Raw genomic sequence first — 23,023 nt, 5'->3', positions numbered from 1 at the left:
AAGGAAAGGGGGAAATGATATATTAATCTCAAAAAAGAAATTAAAATATACATATAAGCAAAATTGGCAAACATTTACGTAGGTTAAATGACAAGAAAAGAAGATTAAAATGACAGTAACCAAAAATGAAAATTGGCAATTTCGTGCAAATTCTACCCAATTAAAAAGGATTATAGTCGGGTGGCGGTGGCGGTGGCGGTGGCGGTGGTGGTGGTGCACACCTGTAATCCCAGCACTCGGGAGGCAGAGGCAGGTGGGGCTCTGTGAGTTCAAGGCCAGCCTGGTCTACAGAGCTAGTCCAGGACAGGCTCCAAAGCTACAGAGAAATCTTGTCTTGAAAAACCAAAAAAATAAATATAAGTTAGTTAGTTAATTAATTAATTAATTAATTAATTAAAAATAAAAAGGATTATAAAACGATGCTTTCAACAACTGACTTGAAGGAAGCAGGATTCTAGAAGTATCAAACCTAGTCTGAATCATGAAGAAATGGAAACTTGAATCAGTTTATAGTTGATAAGATTGAATCAGAAATAACAAAAATCCCCAATGAAGAAGCGCTCTAGACCTGATGCTTTTACTGGGGTAGTCCACCAGGCATTTAAAGGAAACCTCACTGATCTCCCCAAGCCTACAGGAGACACATCTTAACTCATTCTATGATGACTTTACCCTTATCTCAGCCAAATGAAGACACTACAAGAAAACCACAGAGCAGTCTCTCTTCTGAGCTCTGCTACTGCCTGTGGTGGTTTTGATGAGAATGGTCCCCATAGGCTCATTTGTTTAAATGTCTGTTCCCAATATGGTGGAACTGTTTTGGAAGGATTAAGAGGTATGGCCTTGTTGAACGAGTTGTGTCACTGGGAGTGGGCCTTGAGGTTTCAAAAGCCCACACAGGCCCAGTCTCATTCTCTACTGCAACTTGTGGACCAGATATGAGCTCTCATTTATTTCTTCAACACCATGCCTACCTGCCTGCTGCCATACTCCTTGCATGATGATCATGGATTAACCCTCTGAAATTGTAAGGAAGTTTCCATTAAAATGCTTCCTTTTATAAGTCTCTGGTCATGGTGTTTCGTCACAGCAATAGAGTAGTAACTGAAACACCACTGGAGTCGGACGTGTCTTGCCCTAGGCAGTGTTAAAGTCCAGGCCTCTAACTGGTAGTGTTTTTTTAATGAGGTCTGTAAATTTTAGGAGGTGGTATGTAGGAGAAGGAAGTAGGTCACTAGGGGGTTATACCATGTCTTTTTTTTTTTTTTTTCACTCTCTGCTTCCTGTTCTCCATAAAGTGAATATCCTCTATCACATGCTACTGCATCATCATGGAAACAGAATCAACATAGCTGAGGACTGTGGACTAAGCTGAGTCCTTCCCACTTAACAGTTATTGTTGCCTGCACTTTATCATGGTAATTATGATAGCTATTATATGCACCAGAGCAAAAATCCTCAGGCAAAAGAAAATGATAGCAAATTGATTTCAGCAGGATATAAAAGGATTAGATAGGCTAGGGCTAGGGCTCAGTGGTTAAGAACTGCTCTTGCAGAGGACCCATGTTGAGTTTCCAGCACCCTAATCAATTGGCTCCCAACTGCCTGAAACTCCAGCTCCAGGGGATCTGATGCTGTCTTCTGGCCTCTGTGGATAACCTCCACTCCCACAGCATACATTTATACAGACACACACACGTAAGTAAAAATAAAATAATAAGTAAATAATAAAGGATTAAACATTAAAGTTCAGTGGGATTCATTACTAGAATGTAAGAATAATTCAGCACTTGTACCACATGAACAGAGTTCATGAAAGAAAAATCTGTATGACCATTGGAACTGAAGTTATATAAGCAGTTGACAAAATTCAACACTCACACAATAAAACACTCAACAACTAGGTATAGAAAGGCTCCCTCAAAATAAAAAAGCCACTTATAAAAATCCCACAATGAGCAGAACCTTAGCCGTGAAAGTGTAAATGGCTTTTGTGTTTGGTTTATTTGTTTGTTTGCTTATTTGCTCTGAGCTGTTGAGACAAAGTCTGGCTGTGTGTGAGGCTGGCCTTGAACTCAGGATCTTGCTGCCTTAGCCTTCCGTGTGCTGGCATTACAGATCTGCACCAACATGCCCAGCCTAAACCTGGCTCTGGAAAGTGTTGCTGCTTGTCTGCTTTTGTCAATTAGTGCTGGAAGTTGGAGCCAGGACAGTTATGTAAGAAAAGGGACATAAAATGCACACAAATTAAAAAGAGGTAAAAGTAACTCTATTAATAGCTGTTATGACCTTATATGTCAAAAATTCCCAAGACTTCATCAGCTAAAACTAGTAAATTCATTCAGCACAGTAGCAGGAAACAAGTCCATGCACAAACATGAGCTACATGTCTGGCCACTAAAAATTAGTACTCTGAAAAGGGAATCATATAATTCCTTTATAATAGTTTGAAGAATGGAAACATAGAATTAACTAACAATAGAAAAGATTCACAGTGAGTGTTGTGAGCCATTGCTGGATTTAAAAGTAATAGAAGGCATTAGATAAATGAAAAATACCTCATGTTCATGTTTATTAAATGAAAGATTTAATATTAAGATATCAGTGCTACTGAGTTTATCTACAAATTCGATTCAGCCCAATTTGGAGGTCCAATGACATCTGCACAGATAATGAAAAACCTCTAAAACTCACACAAAATCTCAAGGGATCCCAAATATCCAAAGGCATCTTGAAAAAGAACTAAGAAGGAGAACTGACATTTCTCAATTTCAAAAATGATGGGAAAGGTAATAAAAGAAGTGTGGCATTAGCATAAAGATGTGTGTATGGACCAGTGCTACATTTTAAAAAGTTAGGAACAGGATCATCATAAGGTCCTAAAACTCTGCATTTTGATTCTATGCCCTAAAGAGTTGAAAGCTCGGTCTGTTTATAGCAGTATTGTTTCTGACAGCTAAGGCAGAAGAGTCAGAAAAGCCTACAGTAGACTGGATAAGCAAAGTATATTGACATAGTAGTGGAACATTGTTAGCATTTTAAGGACAGAAATTCTGAGGTATTCTCCATCTGTGACCCTTGAGGATACTGCCAAGTGAAATAAACTAATTAAAAATGACAAAAACTGTATATTTCCATTTATATGAGGCACTTAAAGTAATTCGAGTAGTCAGAAAGAATGTTAGCTCATGGGGTTGAGGGGAAGAGAGATTGAGTCACTGTTTAATAACAACTTGCAGAATGTAAAGAGTTCTGCAGATGTATGGTATTATCAAAACAGGAATGTAACACTACATATATATACACATATATGACAGATATTTTACAGTGAAAAACATAACTCTTAGTAATTGGGTTTTCCTTTTCTAAGTTCTTGGCCTCCTGTGTTTTGTTGTTGTTCACTTGCTTTGCTTTAAAGTGGCGAGGATCAAATTTAGAGCCTTACATTTGTTCTGACTGTGCTGGGTCAGAAACATAGATGAACATGCCTTGCATTTCTATGATCTCAAAATTTATTGAATAACAATAAATTTACAGGGGGCAGCACTTTGGCAGATATTTTTGTTTTTCTTTAGTATCCCAGGCCAAGGCCATGAAGGAGTAAAAAGTGACCTGGAATTTGTTTACTGGAACCATGGAGGAGTCTTTTCAAAGATGACATTTGGGACAGAGAAAGAACAGATCTGATTGCTAAGATAGTGACTGCTTTTGAATCTGGGAATTGAAGGTATCAATGATTTCTGAGGAGACCTGCTGCCTTCTGTGCAGTTGGCCGCATCAGATGATATCACATCAGTTGGAACTGGAGTCTGGTTACTAATGCTGAAGTTATGCATTCTGTTGACCTTGAATCAACAGTCTGAGAACAAAGGATGACTGCACAGGCACCTGCCCTGAGAAAGAGGAAGTCCATGACTAAACCAGGAAGTCTCGGCCAGGGATCCTGAAAGGAGAGATGGGTTGAAGATCTTTGAGGCCCTTCCAAGATGAACCTTACTTTCAAGAAAGACAAAACATCCCCAAGTGGACCTATGGAAGCTGTCAACATTTACAGTGAAATGATGGAGAAAAGGATTGTGCCCCATGAAGCCAGAACTTCAACTGTTTCTATTCGGAGCAATTTTTCTTGGATGATTTTCTTGCTGAAAATGACCTGGAGTGAGTAGTGAAGGTAGCTTGGGAACAACCAGCTGGTGAAATAGGTTGAAAGTATTTGTTACATTCCGCATCCCATCTTACTTTCTTTTCCTCACCAATGAGTGAGTAGAGCTGGGGATCATCAGGTCAGTGCTAGAGGGTTGCTGAGTACGCAAGGTGCTGCCCTTACATCCCCAACACCCAAGGAATAAAATGAGAGTTAAATGAAGTGGTTGTAGTGGGTTTCTTCTACCAGGAGAACATCCCAGCACATTTTTCCACCTGCAGGCCAGTGGTGTGTCTTTGAAGTGAGCATCTATGAAGTTCTCAGTGAAAATCGTAATTGTGTACTTTACTGCCAAAATAAGCCAGTTTATGCACAGGCACTCTCTGTTTAATTGCAACTGACAATAGATCTGCCAACTTGGTGAGAGAATAGCCCATTGTTTGGAATGACCCAAACTCATTTTATATTCAATTTCCTGGTGAAATGTGATTGTTTATTATTCCAGATGATGTTGAGTAAACAAGGAACGCGGGAGAGGAATGGACGTTCTTTCTTGGCTTCTAAGAAAGGACTTAGGTTGGAGGCTCACTGAGCTAGAGGAGCATCTGAGAAGTAGTGTACACACACTTTTGCCTCTCTCCTATTGGTGTTTTAGACTTGTGATAAATTTAGAGTAAATAAAAGAAAGATGGGCTTTGTGGAAAATGTTATCCCATGCCACAATAGAAATGTGCTTCACTTTGTGCTTTAGATATCTTTAACTAAAATGAGACATGCTAAAAACCAAACTTTTATGTATTTGGTACATACATGCAAATTAGGTATTTTAAAATACTAGAGTGCGTTTTGCTCATGGGAGACTGTTTTTTTTCTAATAATACTTACAAATATTTATAGCTAATTTCTAATTAACAGTTGCAGAAATAGGAGTTTCAAAGTGTTTGTAGTTAATCTCTAATACTGTTCAAAAAAGTTACATTTTCTTTAAAAATGGAAACTGATAGTTACCTGTATTACATTTCTCTGTAGATATTTCCTTACTAGAATTCACTCGAGAAGTATTTCTGGGTTAATCATATTACTGACTCATTTTCTGGAATAGTAAAACAAACTCAGTAAGACTCAGTAACTTACCCAATTAATCGTGAGAATAGCAGACAGTCAACGTTTCTCATCATCACATTAAAACTGTAATGTGGTGGCACACTTTCTATAATCCCAATATCTGGGAGAATGAGGCAGGAGAATCACAAGAGTGCTGGGCTCCGTAATGAGTCTCAGGCTAGCCTGGACTCATATACATACCTGTCTCAAGCAAATAAACAACCTAAGTTTGAAAATTTGTACCTGTGTATATATGCGTATTACACATATGTGAGTGTGTACATGTACGTGTGAGTTTGTTTTGTATTCGTGGGTGTGCACATGTGGAGGTTAGAGGTCAAAGCCATGTGTCTTCTCTCTGTGTGTCATTTTTCACACTATTATTATATTATTGAGACAGTGTTTGTCACTGAACTTGGAGCTAGATTGTCTAGGCTGTTATCTAGCGAGACCCTACAATCTGCCTGTCTGTGCTTCCAGTGTGGGGTTGCAGGTGTGCCCCCAGCCTAGCTTTTTACACACGCTGGGAATCCCCCTCAGGCTCTCATGCTTTGTGCAGCAAGCACTTTTTCTGATGTTTAAGTCAACAGTCTAGTGTCTTGAATTGATTAAGTCAGACATAAATGAGCATACAATTTTTGTGAGCATAGGTAAATATGCATACTGTCTTAACTCTAAATATGATCAATAAAATTATTTTCATCTATAAAGTAATACATTCTAGCCATAAGAAAACCATACAGAAGTGTGTACTATTGTTAATATACAACAAAAATACCGGCGGGGGATTGGCAGCAGAGACAGAGGCATTTATAGACTATTGGAGGTATGTAAAATACTTCCGTGTGACATTTGAGTATTTTCCTTCCTGCCCCAGGCATTTTATCTACATAAGAAGTTGAATGCTGCTGGGCAGCGGTGGCACAAGCCTGCCTTTAGTCCCAGCAGATTAAAGCAGGAGGCAGAGGCAAGTGGATCTCTGAGTTCAAGGCCAGCCTGGTCTATAGAGTGTGGTCCAGGACAGCCAGGGCTGCTGTGGATATCGCTCTGTATAAATAAAATGCTGTTTGGCCAGTGGCCAGGCAGGAAGTAGAGGTGGGACAAGAGAGAAGAGAATTCTGGGAAGAGGAAGGCGAGGGGAGACACTGCCAGCCGCCACCATGAGAAGCAACATGTAAAGACGCTGGTAAGCCACAAGCCATGTGGCAAAGTATAGACTAACAGAAATGGGTTAATTTAGGATAGAAGAAGTAGATATCAAGAAGCCTGCCACAGCCATACAGTTTGTAAACAATGTAAGTTTTTGTGTGCTTTCTTGGTTAGGTCTGAGCGACTGTGGGACTGGCCGGGTAAGAGAGATTTGTCCTGACTGTGGGCCAGGCAGGAAAACTAACTACACAGGGCTACACAGAGAAACCTTGTCTCAGAAAAAAAAAAAAAAAAAAGTTAAATCCTAAATATATCTAAGTATAATCAAGCTAGGGGGCAAGCTATTTACCATGAGGAGTTTCTTTAGTTAATACAAATTATTGAGGGTGGTGGAAGTATGACTAAACCACTTTGTATTTATAAACATTTAAAGTTATGGATTTGAATGTATCCTCTAGTAGTTTTTTTAATGTAGTATTTTGGGGTATATAAAACCTGTTTTAAGTCCTCTCAGCAATATGAATTTCCTAGTAACTTAAGCTAGACACCAGAACTAGGCAAAATTATTTAAAAAAAAAAAACTCATTTAACTATGTATATCCCTTGTGACATAACAGAAATCTCCTACAAATGTTAGCATGGTGAAACCAGTGAATTAAAAGGATAATATCATAACGAACTGTGGTTTGTTCTGGGTATGCAGTATTCATGTATTATAGAACCAGGGCGGGGCTGATGAGATGGCTCAGCAAGCAGAGGTGAGTGCCCTAGTGTGACAACCTGAATTCAATCCCTGGGACCCACCCACATGGTGGATGAAGAGAAGAAATTCCCAAAAGTAGTTCTCTCTCGTCCAAGTGTGTGCCATGGCATATGGCATCCTTCACTCACTCACCACACAAAATGAATAAATGAATGTAAAAAATTGTTTTAAAAGAAAATTCAGTGTTGTTAAGATGCTAGTTCTCCCCGAAATTGACCTACATTTTCAGTGTGATCCCAATCAAAATCATAATGGGCTTTTTTGTTGTTGAAATCAACAAACATTCTCAGATTTAAATAGAAAATTAAAAGAAATTGTAATAGTTGAACAATTTTGACAAAAAACAAAATCAGAGAATTCAATGCTGGTCCACATCTTACTCTAAAGTTGCCATAACCACAGTGAGGTATTGGAGAAAGAACGGTCACATATACTAATGACAGGATGTTTGTTGAGTGCAGAGAAAGCCCACATGTACGTAATTTTTTAATGCAAATACAGAGCGATTCAGTGGTGCTGGAACAATTGGGCATTGTGTATAATTGAAAAAGAACAACCTCCCTTAGTATCCTGTACTGTGTACAAAAATGAACTCACAATGAGTTATAGACTAAATGTAAACGTTAAAATTGCTGAGCTTCTAGAAGAAAACAAGTGGAAATTTTTTGTTATTCTCCAACAAACGTCTCTTAAATTTTAGATAGAAAGTATAATTCATAAGAGACAGACTTACTGTCTTGCTCTTCATTAAAATTTAAAGACATCAGCTGCTAAGAAAATAAGGGTAATATATTTTCAAAGCATTATCTGACAAAAGGCTGATATTCAGAATTAGTACAGAAAATGAAAAGACTGATGGAAAGACCACTGGGCAGAAGACCGAGCAGATGCACTGCAGAAAAGAAATGCAGCGCTGTGATGTTAGAGAAATGTAAATTCAAGCCGCAGTGAGCGCGCTGCATGCCTTTGCAGATGAAACAGATTTTACAGTTTCAATTCTGAAAGGCATTTGGAAAAACTGGGTCTTCACAAAATGTATGGCTATTCTGAAAAATGCCTCCATGTCTGTAACTTTCTGCAAGTATGTACACACGGAAAGGGGAAGGGCAGACTCAGCTTGTCTTGAGGCATTGTGCCTGTAGCTAGATGTAGAAATCAACCCATGTACACACATACATATATTCATCGACATACATATGTACACATATATTTTTGAGATAGTCTCAATTTGTAGTCTAGCTGGCTTGAGCATTTTGTGCCTCAGTCTCCTGAGTGGATCACGGGCATGAGCTACCACACCAAATTGTTTCAACTTTTGTGTAGATTTGACACTTTCATGGTAGAAGGGCTCAGTTGATAGTAATATTTCTTCAAGATGGTCTTGTGATGCACAGGGCCTTTCTTTATAGACCTATGACCACAGGAAGGCTTTTTCATGCTTCTTCCTCATCCCAGGGAGAAGGCCTTGGTATTTCTTCATGGGCCTGAGGCCATGCCTATGTGAATAACACACACACTCAGGATGTCACTCCCTAATACCAGAGCAAGCACACACACTTGCCCTCTCTCCCCTCCCTCTCCTCCCTCCCTCTCTCCCCTCCCTCTCTCCCTCCTTCTCTAGTCTCTGCCCCCCCCCTCACAGAGCACTTGAAATATAATTAAAGTAAAGGGTTCCTATTTCCAGAGCAGCAGTAATGTAGCTAGCTATCTCTGAGTAAAACTCCTTACTTACCTGCAGCAAGGTTGCCAGGCCCGTCTATGGTGATCCCTGTTGGCAGCAGTTGGAATAGACATTTTCCTTTAAGAATTTTTTTTCCAGTTAAGAGAAATGAAACAGGCCATCTGCAATTGTTTTGATTTCAGCACTGCTGAAATAATTACCTCATACCAAAAAAATCCTAAAGAAAAATTCCTAGTTGTTTTAAATTCCTTTCCTCTTCCAAACGGTATCTCTTTCTGTTAAGTGATACTTTGTAACTCATGAAATGTTCATCTTCTAGTTGATACATGTTGTAGTTAGTTTGCTCTTGTTACCTTCCAAGACTCTAAATTCTCACCCAGTTCCTAGTTGGGATTCCATTATGGAAGATTTGTTGTTTGGCAATGGACTATTCACAGCAGAGATAATTACATGGTAGCATATGCTAGTATGGCTTGATAAGCAAAGGCATTTTAAGGCATTAACTCTATGTTCCACCAGGAGTATCTTTTGATGTGTTACATTTACTTTGACTTTTAAGCAGTATTCATTTCAGGGTTGGGAATTTAACTCAGTGGTAGAGCGCTTGCCTAGCAAGCGCAAGGCCCTGGGTTCGATCCTCAGCTCCAAAAAAAGTATTCATTTCATTTTTCTGTACCTGATTCTCCGTAACTAATTCCTAAGTATGTGCAATTTTACTCCTTTAAAAATCTGGAAGTTACGGGGTTGGGGATTTAGCTCAGCGGTAGAGCGCTTGCCTAGCAAGCGTAAGGCCCTGGGTTCGATCCTCAGCTCCAATAAAAAAAAAAAATCTGGAAGTTACATGTGCTGGGGTATACCTTTGATCCCTACACTTAGGAAATTAAGGCAGGGAGATTACCATGAGTTTAAGGCCAACCAGGGCTATACACCAAGTTCTAGACCAGCCAAGACTAATATATATAGCAAGACTTTTGTCTCAACAGAAAAAGAAATAAAAGATCTAGAAAGCAGCGAGTTGAATGGATTGATCTTCCTTGTGAACCAAGCTTGCTTGCTTTCTCACCGCCCCCCATTGTCGTGGTATTGTGTTCCCCACAATATTGTGCACCCTAATAAATTTATCTGGGGTCAGAGAACAGACAGCCACTAGATACAGAGCCCAAAAGCAGTGACTAGAAAATGTGTCAGAGCAAGCCATAGCAGAAGTTGGGTGGTGGTGGTGCACGCCTTTAATCCCAGCACTTGGGAGGCAGAGCCAGGTGGATCTCTGAGTTCAAGGCCACTTTAGAAACTGCTAGGCATGGTGACACAGCCTTTAATCCCAGAAATCCAGCCTTTAATCCTAGGGAGTGATGCAGAAAGTAGAAAGATATATAAGACGTGAAAAGCAGGCACCAGAGTGAGTTAGGCATTTAGTTAAGTATTTGGCTGGTTTAGCATTCAGGCTTTGGAGCAGCACAGTTCAGCTGAGAGCCATTGGGATGCGGACACAGAAGCTTGCAGTCTGAGGAAACAGACCAGCTGAGGAACTGGCAAGGTGAGGAAACTGGCCTGTTCTGCTTCTCTGATCTTCCAGTGTTCACCCCAATAACTGGCCTCAGGTTTGATTTTATTAATAAGAACTTTTAAGATTCATACTGCACCTCATATTTATTTGTTTATTTTGGTTTCTCAAGACATAATTTCTAAGTCTAGCTTTGGCTATCCTGGAACTCCCTCTGTAGATCAGGCTGGCCTAGAACTCAGAGATCTACCTGCCTCTGCCTCTGGAGTGCTGGGATTAAAGATGTGCCACCACCACCCAGCATAAACCAAGTTTTAATTTATATTTGCACAGTAGCCTGTGACCGTCTACCTTGAGGTGCGTACTAAAGCAAGTTGCCGAAGGAGGATTAGATACACATAGGAGTGTGTGAGGTAAGACTGCCATCTCCTTTGCCCAGCACGGAACAATTCCTAGAAGTAGCATCTGGCTGTCCCTGCTCACCTCTCTGGAGTTGCCCTCTTTCTATATATATGTACTTTTGAGTGAACATAGTCTTTGTTGCCATCCTCATTCATTTCTTAATACATAAAAACTAAGTTGATTGTGTAGTAGTTACAGTTGGTCACGTAACCCCTGTACAAGATTTCCATTTATACTGCCTTACCAATCACTCAGAACAAGTTCCCACAAAGTCCTGTTTTGTTCTGCAGTTGATCCACCCTAAGGAAACCAGTTTCCAAATTACTCAGGGCTTCATAAATCAAGATGAACTGGTCAGAAATTGTATAGAGAAACAAACAAGAAACCAACTAATGCTTCCTGGTTGGCAAACAGTGTATGTTAATGTACTACAATTACACCTAATGAAATTTCCTGCATCCTCAGAATCCTTACTCTTGTTAGAAAGTTTTCTTCACATTGTAACTTTGGTTCAAAGCCATTAATGTAGTCTTACAATTGCTAAATGACACAGATACAAGTTGTAAGATATTTCAAGCAACAGACAATGTAAGACAGTTAACAAATTATGAATTTGAAGTCTGTCTCTCTTAGCCATCCCTGTATGGGTCAACTAAGTGCCAGGGTGCAGAGGAAGAGGGGCTTGGTGTGTGGGCATGGAACTTTATAGTATAGCATGGTGACAGTGAGCAGAGGGGCTGGTGTGTGTGCACGGAACTTTCTCTGTAGTATAGTATAGTGATATTTTATTTGTATTGAAATGTGATTTTATTTATATGTTAATAAAGTTGCTTGAGGTCAGAGCAAGCCAGAGCAGAAACTGGGCAGTAGTGGTGCACGCCTTTAATCCCAGCACTTGGGAGGCAGAGCTAGGTAGATCTCTGTGTGTTCAAGGACACAGCCAGAAGGACAGACACACACCTTTAATCTCAATAGCAACCATAGAAGACCTGGAGGTCTGTACAAACAGGCAATGACAAGGAGGTCATGTGGCTGGGTTTACAACCAATGAGAAAACAGAACAGAAAATCTATTAAAAAAAAAAAAAAAAAAAGGACACACAGAGGTAGGCTGGGGCAGAGAGGAAGAACAGCAGAAGCAGTGAAGGGTAAGGTTTTCTGCTCTTGCTCTGACCTCGTGGTTTTTAACTCTGCAATTGATTCCGTGTTTCTTATTTAACAAGCCAGTTACATCTACAGTATAGCATCCTGACAGTGAGCAGAGGGAGATGGTGCTGAACTTGCTTTGCCTGGGTCTGTCCTTTGCTATGTCAGGAAGGAAGGAAGGAATAAACCCATACATAGTTCATAAATAACAGTGTACTCTTTACGAGAGTTCAGCTGAGACACAAGTCTTCAAAGCATACTTTATGGATGTTGAAAATGCCCTTGAAATATATTCTCTTATAATAAAAGTTTTGTCAGATTATTTCACCCTCATCAGCTTTTTTTTAAAAATTTATTTATTTTTATTTTATGTGCATTGGTGTTTTGCCTGCATGTATGTCTGTGTGGGGATGTTAACAGATCTTGGTGGTTACAGACAGTATGAGCTGCCATGTAGGTGTGCCTGGAATTGAACCTGGGTCCTTTGGAAGAGCATCCAGTGCTCTTAACTGCTTAGCCATCTCTCCAGCCCCTAGTTTTTTTTTTTTTTCAACATTTATTTATTTATTATGTACATTGGGATTTTGCCTGCATGTATATCTATCTGTGTGAGGATGCCAGATCCCCTGGAATTGGAGTTACAGACAGTTGTGAGCTGCCATGTGGGTGCTGGGAATTGAACCCAGACCCTTTGGAAGAGCAGCCAGTGCTCTTAACCTCTGAGCCTTTCTCCAGTCCCCCTCGTCAGCTTTTATGGCTAGCAGGGCCTTTCCAGTTGTTTTCTTCAGCTGACCTAGTCCAAATACTGTGTTTTAGCTCATTATGGAATAGCCATCCAAAGAAACTGCATCTTGTATGATGTACTTTTTTTCCCCCCAAGGAAACAGAAAGAGAAAAAGAAAAAGAAAAGAAAATATCCTTTGTAATGGCAAATATCTGCTGTGGATATCTCTCTGTGTAAATAAAGTTCTGATTGGCCAGTGGCCAGGCAGGAAGTAGAGGCGGACAAGAGAGAAGAGAATTCTGGGAAGTAGAAGGTTGGAGGAGACACCGCCAACCGCCGCCATGAAAAGCAACATGTAAAGACACTGGTAAGCCACAAGCCATGTGGCAAAGTATAGACTAACAGAAATGGGTTAATTTAAGATAGAAGAAGTAGATAACAAGAAGCCTGCCATGGCCATACAGTTTTTAAACAATGTAAGTTTCTGTGTGCTTTCTTGGTTGGGTCTGAGCGACTGTGGGACTGGCGGGTAAGAGAGATTTGTCCTGACTGGGCCAGGCAGGAAAACTCCAACTACAAATATCCTTTCCAACAATGGACAAAGACCAGCCTTCCTCTTTTGTCAAAAGAAATGAGAGAATTCTCAGAACCTAAATCCTGTAGCATGTGAACATGTCTTACATAAGATATGAAACTATTACAGAGGACCTAGGGTACATTTAAACTGTCACCTGTTCATACAAATACATTTTGATGATAAAATCTATTTTTTTTTTTTTTGAGCTGAGGATCGAACCCAGGGCCTTGTGCTTGCTAGGCAAGTGCTCTACCACTGAGCTAAATCCCCAACCCGATAATACAATCTTAAGTGTCTTCTTTCCTCATAAAGTCCTTTCTTTACTAGATGTCCATGTTTACATCATGTGTACATTCATGTTGTATTCCCATAAAACCAAGAGAACTGGAGGAGTTCTTCTGTTTGTTTAAGGCTGGGCCTCCAAGAAACCTTTGTAAAACATTTTCCTTATGTAGGAGCAAAAAAAGAAACAAAATGCCTGTTGGCTTCCTGCTTGCTTCTCACTGGCACATCTTAACTTTCAGTTACTGCCATCCCAAATAATCTGATAATTTTGATATTTTAATTTAATTCAGAGTCATTGGTAGAATTTGAATTGTTAAAATAATAATCTTGTGTTTCTCTTATTAGAATTTTTATGTAGGTTTAGTTTACAAACAGTAAAATTCATGCGTCTTAATTATCCAATATTCATATCATCAGGGCCAATGAGGAAGATGTTCTCAATGTCACCTTGGAAACCCTTTAACATGTTGTCAGGTTAGGAACTATTGGCTTTTACAGAACCAAATTGAGTAATATACATAGAGCACATGCTATGTCGTGGACTGTTACATAGATAAAAGTTAGGTTACTGCATTTAACTTTTTAATTGTTTTTATTGGTTTGCGTGCACATGTGGGTGTGTGCTCCATAGCATGCACTTGGAGATCAGAAGACAACTTGCAGGAGTTGGTTCTCCTTCCACCATGTAGATCCAGGGGATTGAACTCAGGTCCTTGGGCTTATTGGCAAGCACCTTTACCTGCTGAGACATTTGCCCACTCAAGGTTATTTTTAAAACATTCCTATGAACCTTTTTATGGGACTTGCCATATTGGCTTATGGATGAGATTCTTAATTTATGTATTTTTATTTGTTTTTAGAAAATTAATGCCAAACTTCATGATGGAGTATGTCAGCGCTGCAAAGAAGTTCTTGAGTGGCGTGTAAAATACAGCAAATACAAACCATTGTCAAAGCCTAAGAAGTGGTGAGTTCCTTCCCAGTGATGTGTCATAGTGTCCATTTTCTAACTCTCAAAATTGTGTTTAGATAAACTTGAGAGGAAATAAAAACAATTCTAGCCTCTACTGTAGAATTTCATTTTGAATGCTGAGTCTTAGTTTATAAAAGCAGACAGATGAAAAAGTAGATTAATCATTCTCTGACTCATGGTTTTGTCCAGGTTTTATACAAACTTTCTAGTAGGTGAGCTGAGGAAGAATGGAAAAAACCTAGTTATTATAAAATCTTAATTTTCACTGATAAAGTAGTAGTATTTACTATAGATTGTGTTTATGATTTTTTTTTGAGAGGGTGTGTCCTTGTGTGAGCTAGATCAGCCTCCAACTAATGACCCTCCCACCTCAGCCTCCAGAATGCTGGAATTTATTGGCCTGTGCCACCATATACAGATATTATACCAATTCTTAGAAGGAGTCTGACCTCTTAATTCCATGAAGATTACTAAAATGACCTGCATTGACAATCATATGTGAATCACTGGTTTGTAATTTACAGTTTCATTCATTTGGAGACTTAAGTCAAGATGAAAAGGTACTCAGCTTAGGGGCTAGAGAGATGGCTTAGTGGTTAAGAGCACTGACTGCTCTTCCAGAGGTCTTGAGTTCAATTCCCAGCAACCACATGGTGGCTCACAACCATCTATAATGAGATCTGGTGCCCTCTTCTGGCCTGTAGTGCATACATGCAGGCAGAACACTGTATACATAATAAATAAATCTTAAAAAAAAGATACCCAGCTTAGTTTCTTATCTCTCTTCCCCTAACCTTTCTATAATTCGGCGTCACTTTTGTGTCATCCTTTATTTCAGCTGAGTAAGAACAATTTGATAATAGCTGTATCAAAGAACACAACTATATTTACTATAAATATTAGTGTATTCTTTTTATATTATTTAACTTGGTGTTCCATGTAGTAGTTGTTTAGAATATACTTGTTCATTGTTGCTTTATATATGCATATATAAGGCAAAAAAACTAAAAGTATTTAGTAGTTTACATTTCTCTTTTTCACTTGGTATCTATGTATCTGTTTACCTTCTGTCTATATCTAATCTATCTATTAAACCATGTAAGTTAGCGTTCAAAGTTAACAGTCTCATTATGGCATTTGCACATATTTGTGTCATTATACATTCTAGTACAGGGTCTTCCCCTTCTGCTGCCCACTTCTTGCCCATCCTCTTCCTCCCTCCAAATAGTTACTACTTGTGCTTTCATACCGCAGATGTTCCGTTATCCTCACCTTTCTCCCTTCCCCGATCCCTTACGATTCTGTCTTTCTCTCTCATGATTCCCTTTCTAATAGCATGGCATACACACACCTAGATCTATGTGAGAGAGAAGACAGGCAATATTGCTGTTTGTAGTAATTCCTGGTTCCATTCATTTTCACTCAAATGTCATTTCATTTTTCTGTGTAACTAATCTTTCATCGCATATATGTACCACGTTGTTTGTTTTAACCTATTCATCACTGAAGGTCATGTAGTGTACTTTCTAGCTCTTATGAATAGAACAGCAATGAATGTGGATGTGTAAGTATCTCTATGGTGTATTGACTTAGTCCTTCAGGAATATACCCAGGATTGGTACAGTTGGTCCCCACTTGTTAGGTTTGTTTGTTTATTTGTTTATTTCAGTTTTGAGGAACCTCCAAACTGATTCCCATAGTGGCTGCATAAAGTTTACATTCCTGTCAGGAGTTTGTAAGAATTCTTTCGTCACACCCTTGAATTGTTGGCGTGTATTCCCAGCCCTCATTCGTTCTTTTGGTGATAGCCATTTTGACCGCGGTAAGATGGTTCCCCATTTCCACTTCCCTGGCACAGGGATTACAGGCAGACACTACCTTTTCTGTAGGTGCTAGGATCTGAACACAGACCTCTATGATTCTGTGTGGGCACTCTCCTGACTGAGCCATCTCCTCAGGCCGAGACTATTGTTTTATACTGCTGACTTTCCTTCCCAGGTCCTGGGTTGAATTAGTCTGGTATTTGTATCCATTTTGCAGTTGTTGATTTCTTTTTTTGTTTGTTTGAGACAGGGTCTCACTCTGTAGCTCTAGCTGTCCAGGAACTCACTGTGTAGACCAGGCAATCTTTGAACTTAGAGTGATCCACCTGTCTTTGCCTCTGAGTACTGAGATTAAAGGCATGTGCCACCACTGCCCTGCATGGTGTTCATTTCTTATAGTAAACCTTAAATCTCCTGGCATTGCACCCGCTCTGGTGTTTCTGAAGAGTTGTGCTGTATAGATTTTTCATGTTTCTTACATTTCTTCCTTGTGATTGATCATCTGCTAGAATGTCCCTTTTTGGTTGTAGGATCTTATTGAGCAGTTTCCTCTCGAGACCTCAGTTAACCATATCACTGAGACTTCCAGGTCTGTGTACAAGGGTGGGAGCTGACTCGGTTGTGGACTCTTGTCTTTACTGTGGCTTATGCTGTTATTAAGCCTATCTGTCACAAATGTTCAGTGTCCTCCAGAGGTGTCTTCAGTTTAGTAGTTGTGGTTTGAAAGAAAATGGCCCCCAAAGGAGTGACATTGTTAGGAGGTGTGCCCTTGTTGAAGTAGGTGTGACCTTTTAGGAGGAAGTTTGTCTCTATGGGAGCGGGCTTTGAGGTTTCTTTTGTTCATGCTTCGCTCAGTGTGACACTCAGTCCACTTCCTATTGCCTGTAAGATGTAGGACTCTCAGCTACTTCTCCAGCATCATGTCTGCCTGCACACCACTGTGTCTCACCATAATGTTAATGGATTGGACCTCTGAACCGTAAGCCACCCAATTAAATGCTTGCCTTATCAGAGTTGCTGTGGTCCTGATGTTCCTTCACAACAGTAGAAACCCTAACTCAGACAGTAGTGTACCTTCTTTCTGTATCAGGAGCCTGTGTTAACACAGTGGATCCCGCAGTCTGAGCCAGACAGGGTCTCACCCTCCTGAGACTTCACTGGTCGTGCCCAAAGTGGCTTATGTTTCATCTAGGGAGTATCTCACCAGGGCATCAGAAGTGGGGAGTAGGCATAGCCTTGAAGTCTGTACAAAAGTCTCCTATAAGCCTTTGACATCATCAGTCACCCTGCAGGCATGTGTCAGGTATTCCACCCGGGCTGCTTCTCTAGCTTTACAGCAGTGAATGACAGGTGAGTTGCTCTAGAGAGTGACCAGGACTGTCCATTTCCAAGGTTACTGTCAGTTGATAAAATCTGGTCCAGGACTCAGGAGAGAAGGGGTGCTTTTTTTCTGTGACCTTCTATTCCTTCCTTGTTCTCCACAACCAACTCATTGGACTGTTTCTGACCATAGAACCGTGGCAGGCTAATTTAGCCTCTCTGCCTTGTGGCAGCTCTCTGTTCTTAGCTGCCCACAATTGTCCAATTTTAAATACTTGCTTTCTTAAGGTGGCACTTGGCCAAGTGACGTAGTATGACAAAAAATGGGATTCCTCTGCACCACTGACCCATCTGCTGGAGACTGGGTTATGAGGTTTATGAGGACTATTGGCTGTTCCTGGGGGCCAGGTCACACAGACAGTTCCTGACCCACCATCTTGCTTGCAAGTGCCTTCTCTCTTAATGGGAAGAAATCATAGGAGTTTGTGATAGCCATCTGATTCCAATAGAGGTTATTGCAGAGTGCTAATTTCCAGTGAAAACTATTTTAGCCTTTTTACAAATCTAGAACTCCAGGTTTGGAGATTTTGTTTACTTAAGAATATTTAATAGTGCTGGGCAGTGGTGGCCCACGCCTTTAATCCCAGCACTCGGAAGGTAGAGCCAGCAGGATGGATCTCTGTGAGTTCAAGGTCAGCCTGGGCTACCAAGTGAGTTCCAGAAAAGGCGCAAAGCTACACAGAGAAACCCTGTCTTGAAAAACTAAAAAAAAACCAAAAAACAACTTAATAGCAGTGGTCATGGTAGCACATGCCTTTATTCCAGTTCTCACTGGGCAGGCCGAAGCAGGTGGATCTCTGTGACTTCGAGGCCAAGCTAGTCTTCATAGTGAATTCACAGACAGCCAGGGCTACCCCATCTCAAAGAAAAAAGAAAAAGGATATTTAATAGCTGTGGATGTTTTAATTTTGGCTATTTATTTTGCATACCTACATGTTTCTTGATTTTTTTGTTTGTTTGTTTTTTTGTTTTTGTTTTTCAAGACAGGGTTTCTCTATAGCTTTGGAGCCTGTCCTAGAATTCACTTTGTTAGACCAGGCTGGCCTCCAACTCTCAGAGATCCACCTGCCTCTGCCTCCCGAGTGCTGGGATTACAGGTGTGCGCCGCCACCGCCCGGCTTGTTTCTTGATACTGTTAGAAGGCCTCAAGAAAGGGCCAAAACCAAATCAGCTATTTAGGGTTTTTCCCCTGGTATTGCTTTCTCAGTATTTTTTTTTTCATTGTAAGTATTGCTGAGTCTTTTAGACAGTGCTATACTATAGTGATATTTTATTTGTATTGAAATGTGATTTTATTTGTATGTTAATAAAGTTGCCTTGAGGTCAGAGCAAGCCAGAGCAGAAACTGGGCAGTGGTGGTGCACGCCTTTAATCCCAGCACTTGGGAGGCAGAGCTAGGTAGATCTCTGGGTGTTTAAGGACACAGCCAGCATGGCAGACACACGCCTTTAATCTCAATAGCAACCATAGAAGACCTGGAGGTCTGTACAAACAGGCAGTGACAAGGAGGTCATGTGGCTGGGTTTACAACCAATGAGAAAACAGAACAGAAAACCTATAAAAAAGATAGGACACACAGAGGTAGCTCTCTGGCGGAGAGGAAGAACAGCAGAAGCAGTGAAGGGTAAGGTTTTCCGCTCTTGCTCTGACCTCGTGGTTTTTAACTCTGCAATTGATTCCGTGTTTCTTATTTAACAAGCCGGTTACATCTACACTATACATGTCTTGATTGTTTTTTTTTCCCCAGTGTTTTCTTCCTGTTCCTCTGGCATATTTGCTAAAGAAAATCCTTCTAGTGGCTAAGGGTGTAGCACAATGGTAGAGTGTATGCTTAGTGTGCTGACATCCTGAAATCAGTCTCCAGAATTATAAAACCATAAACCATCGCTTATAAACAAGCTTGTGGAATCTTATTCTAAGTTATCCAAATTGGCAGCAGGGAAATTAAGCTGTAAGATAGGTGGTCAGAGCATCCAACTTCAGCTTTCTGTGAATGAATAATTGTTTTCTAGGTAGCAATTAAAAAGTAGCTATGTAGTAAGTCTTGTACTTTTAGTTAATAAGCCAAACACAAGGGATGTGGTCTCAGAGCATTTCCTATAAGGTGCCTTTCCTATAAAGTGTGTATGGTTTCACCACTGCTTTCCATTTTCCCCTGACAGCTTTTCTCCCAAAGCAATTTGAAGAATACACAATGGTCATCACAGTGGTTCCTTTTAGCAGACATTGTAACAGTTGAAGTCACTTAGCTGTTTCTTCCATGTCCATTACTTGTATTCTAGTCCCGGTAGTCTGTGCTGTGTCCTGTGTGCTTGTCTTTGTTAGGAGTATGCCACTATGTGAAAGATCACTTGCAGACTTCTGTACAAGTGTTATTCCTCCTCTGTCTCATGTGATCCATTGTTCTATCAAGGGAGATGAGAGCCAAAGAAGCCTTAAGGCCTGCTGTCTATCACACTGAAGGTCATGTCACAACCTCAGAATGAAGGAAATGAGGTATTATATAAATACAAAATACAGAGAAGTCATATTGGTGGTTTGAATGTAATTGTACTCCATAAGCTCATAGAGATTGGAACTGTTGGAGGTGTGGCTTTGTTGGAGTAGGTATAGCCTTGTTGGAGGAAGTGTGCCACTGTGGGGATGGGCTTTGAGGTCTCATATATGCTCAAGCCACGCCCAGTGGGAACAGTTCACTTCCTGTTGCCTGCTGATTCAGATGTAAAAATCTCAACTCCTCCAGAACCATATCTGCCCTCATGCTGCTCTATCCCATCATGATGATAATGAACTAACTCAAACTGTAAGCCACCCTATTAAGCGTTTTCTTTTATAAGAGTTGCCTTGGTCATGGTGTCTTTCCACAGCAATAGAAACCCTGACTAAGACAGTCATTAAGGGAAGTCACTAAGAATAAGGAAGTTCAAGCAAATGCAAAGGAAACCATGTCTCACAGGAGCCTGAGAAATACTAGTCAAAGCAGAGCTCCAGGAAGACAGGGGAGGAAAAGCCTTTTTCATCTGCCCTTCTGGATCTTAGCTAGGATTTAATATCTAAAGCAGAACAAGACCTCAACCTGCAAATGTAATTGATACACATTTTATATAAGCATGACAACCTTCATAAGGAAATAAAGGAGTGGTTAAGTCCAAGCTAAGCCTGCACTTGGGAAGCTGAGGCAGGATGATCACAAGTTCAAGGCCAACCTAAAATATCTAGGGGGTTCTAGGCCAGCTTGTGATACATAGGTCAGTGCTCTCTCCAGAAACCCAGAGGGGAAGTGGGAGGAGGAAGGATGAAGAGGATGAAACTGGAGTGTTTTCACACTAGGTGTGCTGAAAAGTGGGAAGCCATGGGGGATATAATAGAACAAAGCAGAGCAGCAGTGAGTCATAAGCTGGTGGGTAGGGGTGGTGGGTGGGGGTGGTGGGTGGCTTATGTGCTCAGTTCCTCCTGTCTTTGGACATAAGGATGCTGCTTCCTTTTAGGCATCATCAGGATTTTTCACATAAGGGCCTTCCTATACCTGCTATAACTTGGAGTCTGGAAGTTTAAGATAGTCCTTAGTCCAAAGCACCTTTTTGGTTAGAATGTTTTAAATTCTTGTAATCTAAAAATGTTACTCAGGGGGTCAACTGTCTAGTCGTAGAACACCATGAGTTTCTGATTATACTGACATGTGGCGGCACATTAGGCATTTCACAGTCCAGTCCATGACTGTAGTGTTGTAGGAATATACTTCACCAGTATCTGCTTTGTTTCACTGTGTATTAAAATATATCCCATATTGTAAGGGATTTGAATCTGTTGAGGATGCTGACAGTAAGACTTAATTTTAAATGTTCAATACTTTATTCAAGCCAACCACCTAGAAAAATTACCTTTGTTAAGATTCATATTCCATATACACAGATATTCCTCAACTTAGATCCTAATTAACCCATTGTATAAATGGAAGTACCTCAGCTTAAAAATACACTGAGTGTGTCATTATATATTTTTCCTTTATGTACCTTAAAATGATCTGCACTTCTAGCTTGTAGTAGAGCAAAATCACCTAGCACAAAATAAATCATGGTCAGTATTGGATAGCTTAAGTAATTAGTTGAATGCACCCAACTATAGTCCAGGCCCCAGGCTGTGGCTGGCTGCCTGTTCTATGTCAGCTTCTTCTGCAATACTAGGACCAAGTTAAACACAGGCTAATGCTGAGTCCTGTTGATTCTGTTGAATGGATGAAAAGAGAAAGAGAAGTAGCTTAGAGCTTCTCATAGAAATGTGGGTATTTGCTTTATGGCATGTCTAAACTGATATCAGGGAAAGGTTGCTTGGTGGGTGGTCTGGGTGCTATGACATTCTCATAAGCATGTACACAGGTGTTCTCTTTCTTAATAAATAATTATTTTAAAGATTTTTTTTTTTTTAAATTTTACAAGAATGTTGCTTGGTTACCTGAAACAAAAGGCATTTCACAACCTAAAAGTAAAACCTATTTGTCTTTCTATAAATACACAGATTTAAAAAGAAATGCACAGGGTGGTTCTAAGCAGAATATGTTACACTACAAGTACATGCAGTTCACAGCTCCAGACCATTCCATAAACAAGATTGGTGACATTTGTAAGATTCAATGAAGCCCCAAGCTTTTGCTGAGTGGAGGGAAGGAACCTTTGGAATGTTTAGTGCTGGGCTGTGAGAGAGCAGGAAAACAGGGCTTTGGGATTAGCTGAATTTGCATTTGAATCTAAACTCCCTGTGCTTTACTTTGTCCTGAGTTAAACATATAATCCCCCTGACCCAGGGCATTTTTTTTTTTTTTTTTTTTTTTTTTTTTTTTTTTTTTTTTTTTTCCTGAGATAGGGTTTCTCTGTGTAGCTTTGGGCCATTCCTGGAACTTGCTTTTGAGACCAGGCTGGCCTCGATCTCACAGAGATCCGCCTGCCTCTGCCTCCCGAGTGCTGGGATTAAAGGCCTGTGCCACCACTCTCCGGCTTAGTCTTTTTTTCTGAGCTAAATATGAGTGCCTGTGGCTAAGGACATAGACTGAGTTGCCCTGAATGGCATGTTCCCTCATGGAAGTGTTTACATTAACTTTATAGTCACAGAACACAAGAAAGAAATCAAGACACTTCCAAATCCACTGGAGAGAACAGTGAGTAGGCAGCTGCCTTGAGGGGTGGGGGGAGGAGTCCCTTCTATAGGTCTTATGATAGCTGAGCACACTCCTAGCCTTTGGGTGGTGGAAACTAGTGGTCTATCAAGTTAATGCCTTCCAAAGGTTCTACCTGACAGTCAAAGGACGTCAGACACAGAGATGAGAGGCAGTGGCTGTTGACTAGGTATCTTCAGGTAATTTTGGCGCTGTCAGT

At 40.4% G+C, this 23,023-nt stretch overlaps 1 protein-coding gene across 1 annotated transcript in view; it reads left to right on the top strand.

Moving 5' to 3' along the window:
* C1H9orf85 (chromosome 1 C9orf85 homolog) overlaps nt 1-23,023 on the top strand; it is a 58,072-nt gene that overhangs the window by 19,426 nt on the left and 15,623 nt on the right. The window contains exon 2 of the mRNA XM_036207496.1: nt 14,339-14,445. Within this exon, the coding sequence (XP_036063389.1) occupies nt 14,339-14,445 (107 nt within the window). The remainder of the gene's footprint in view (nt 1-14,338; nt 14,446-23,023) is intronic.

The sequence above is a fragment of the Onychomys torridus genome, chromosome 1 (genome assembly GCF_903995425.1).
Source record: "Onychomys torridus chromosome 1, mOncTor1.1, whole genome shotgun sequence".
NCBI classification, from domain to species: domain Eukaryota; kingdom Metazoa; phylum Chordata; class Mammalia; order Rodentia; family Cricetidae; genus Onychomys; species Onychomys torridus.
The sequence above is the reverse complement of the archived record's forward strand: the minus strand, read 5'-3'. Positions and strand labels throughout refer to the sequence as shown.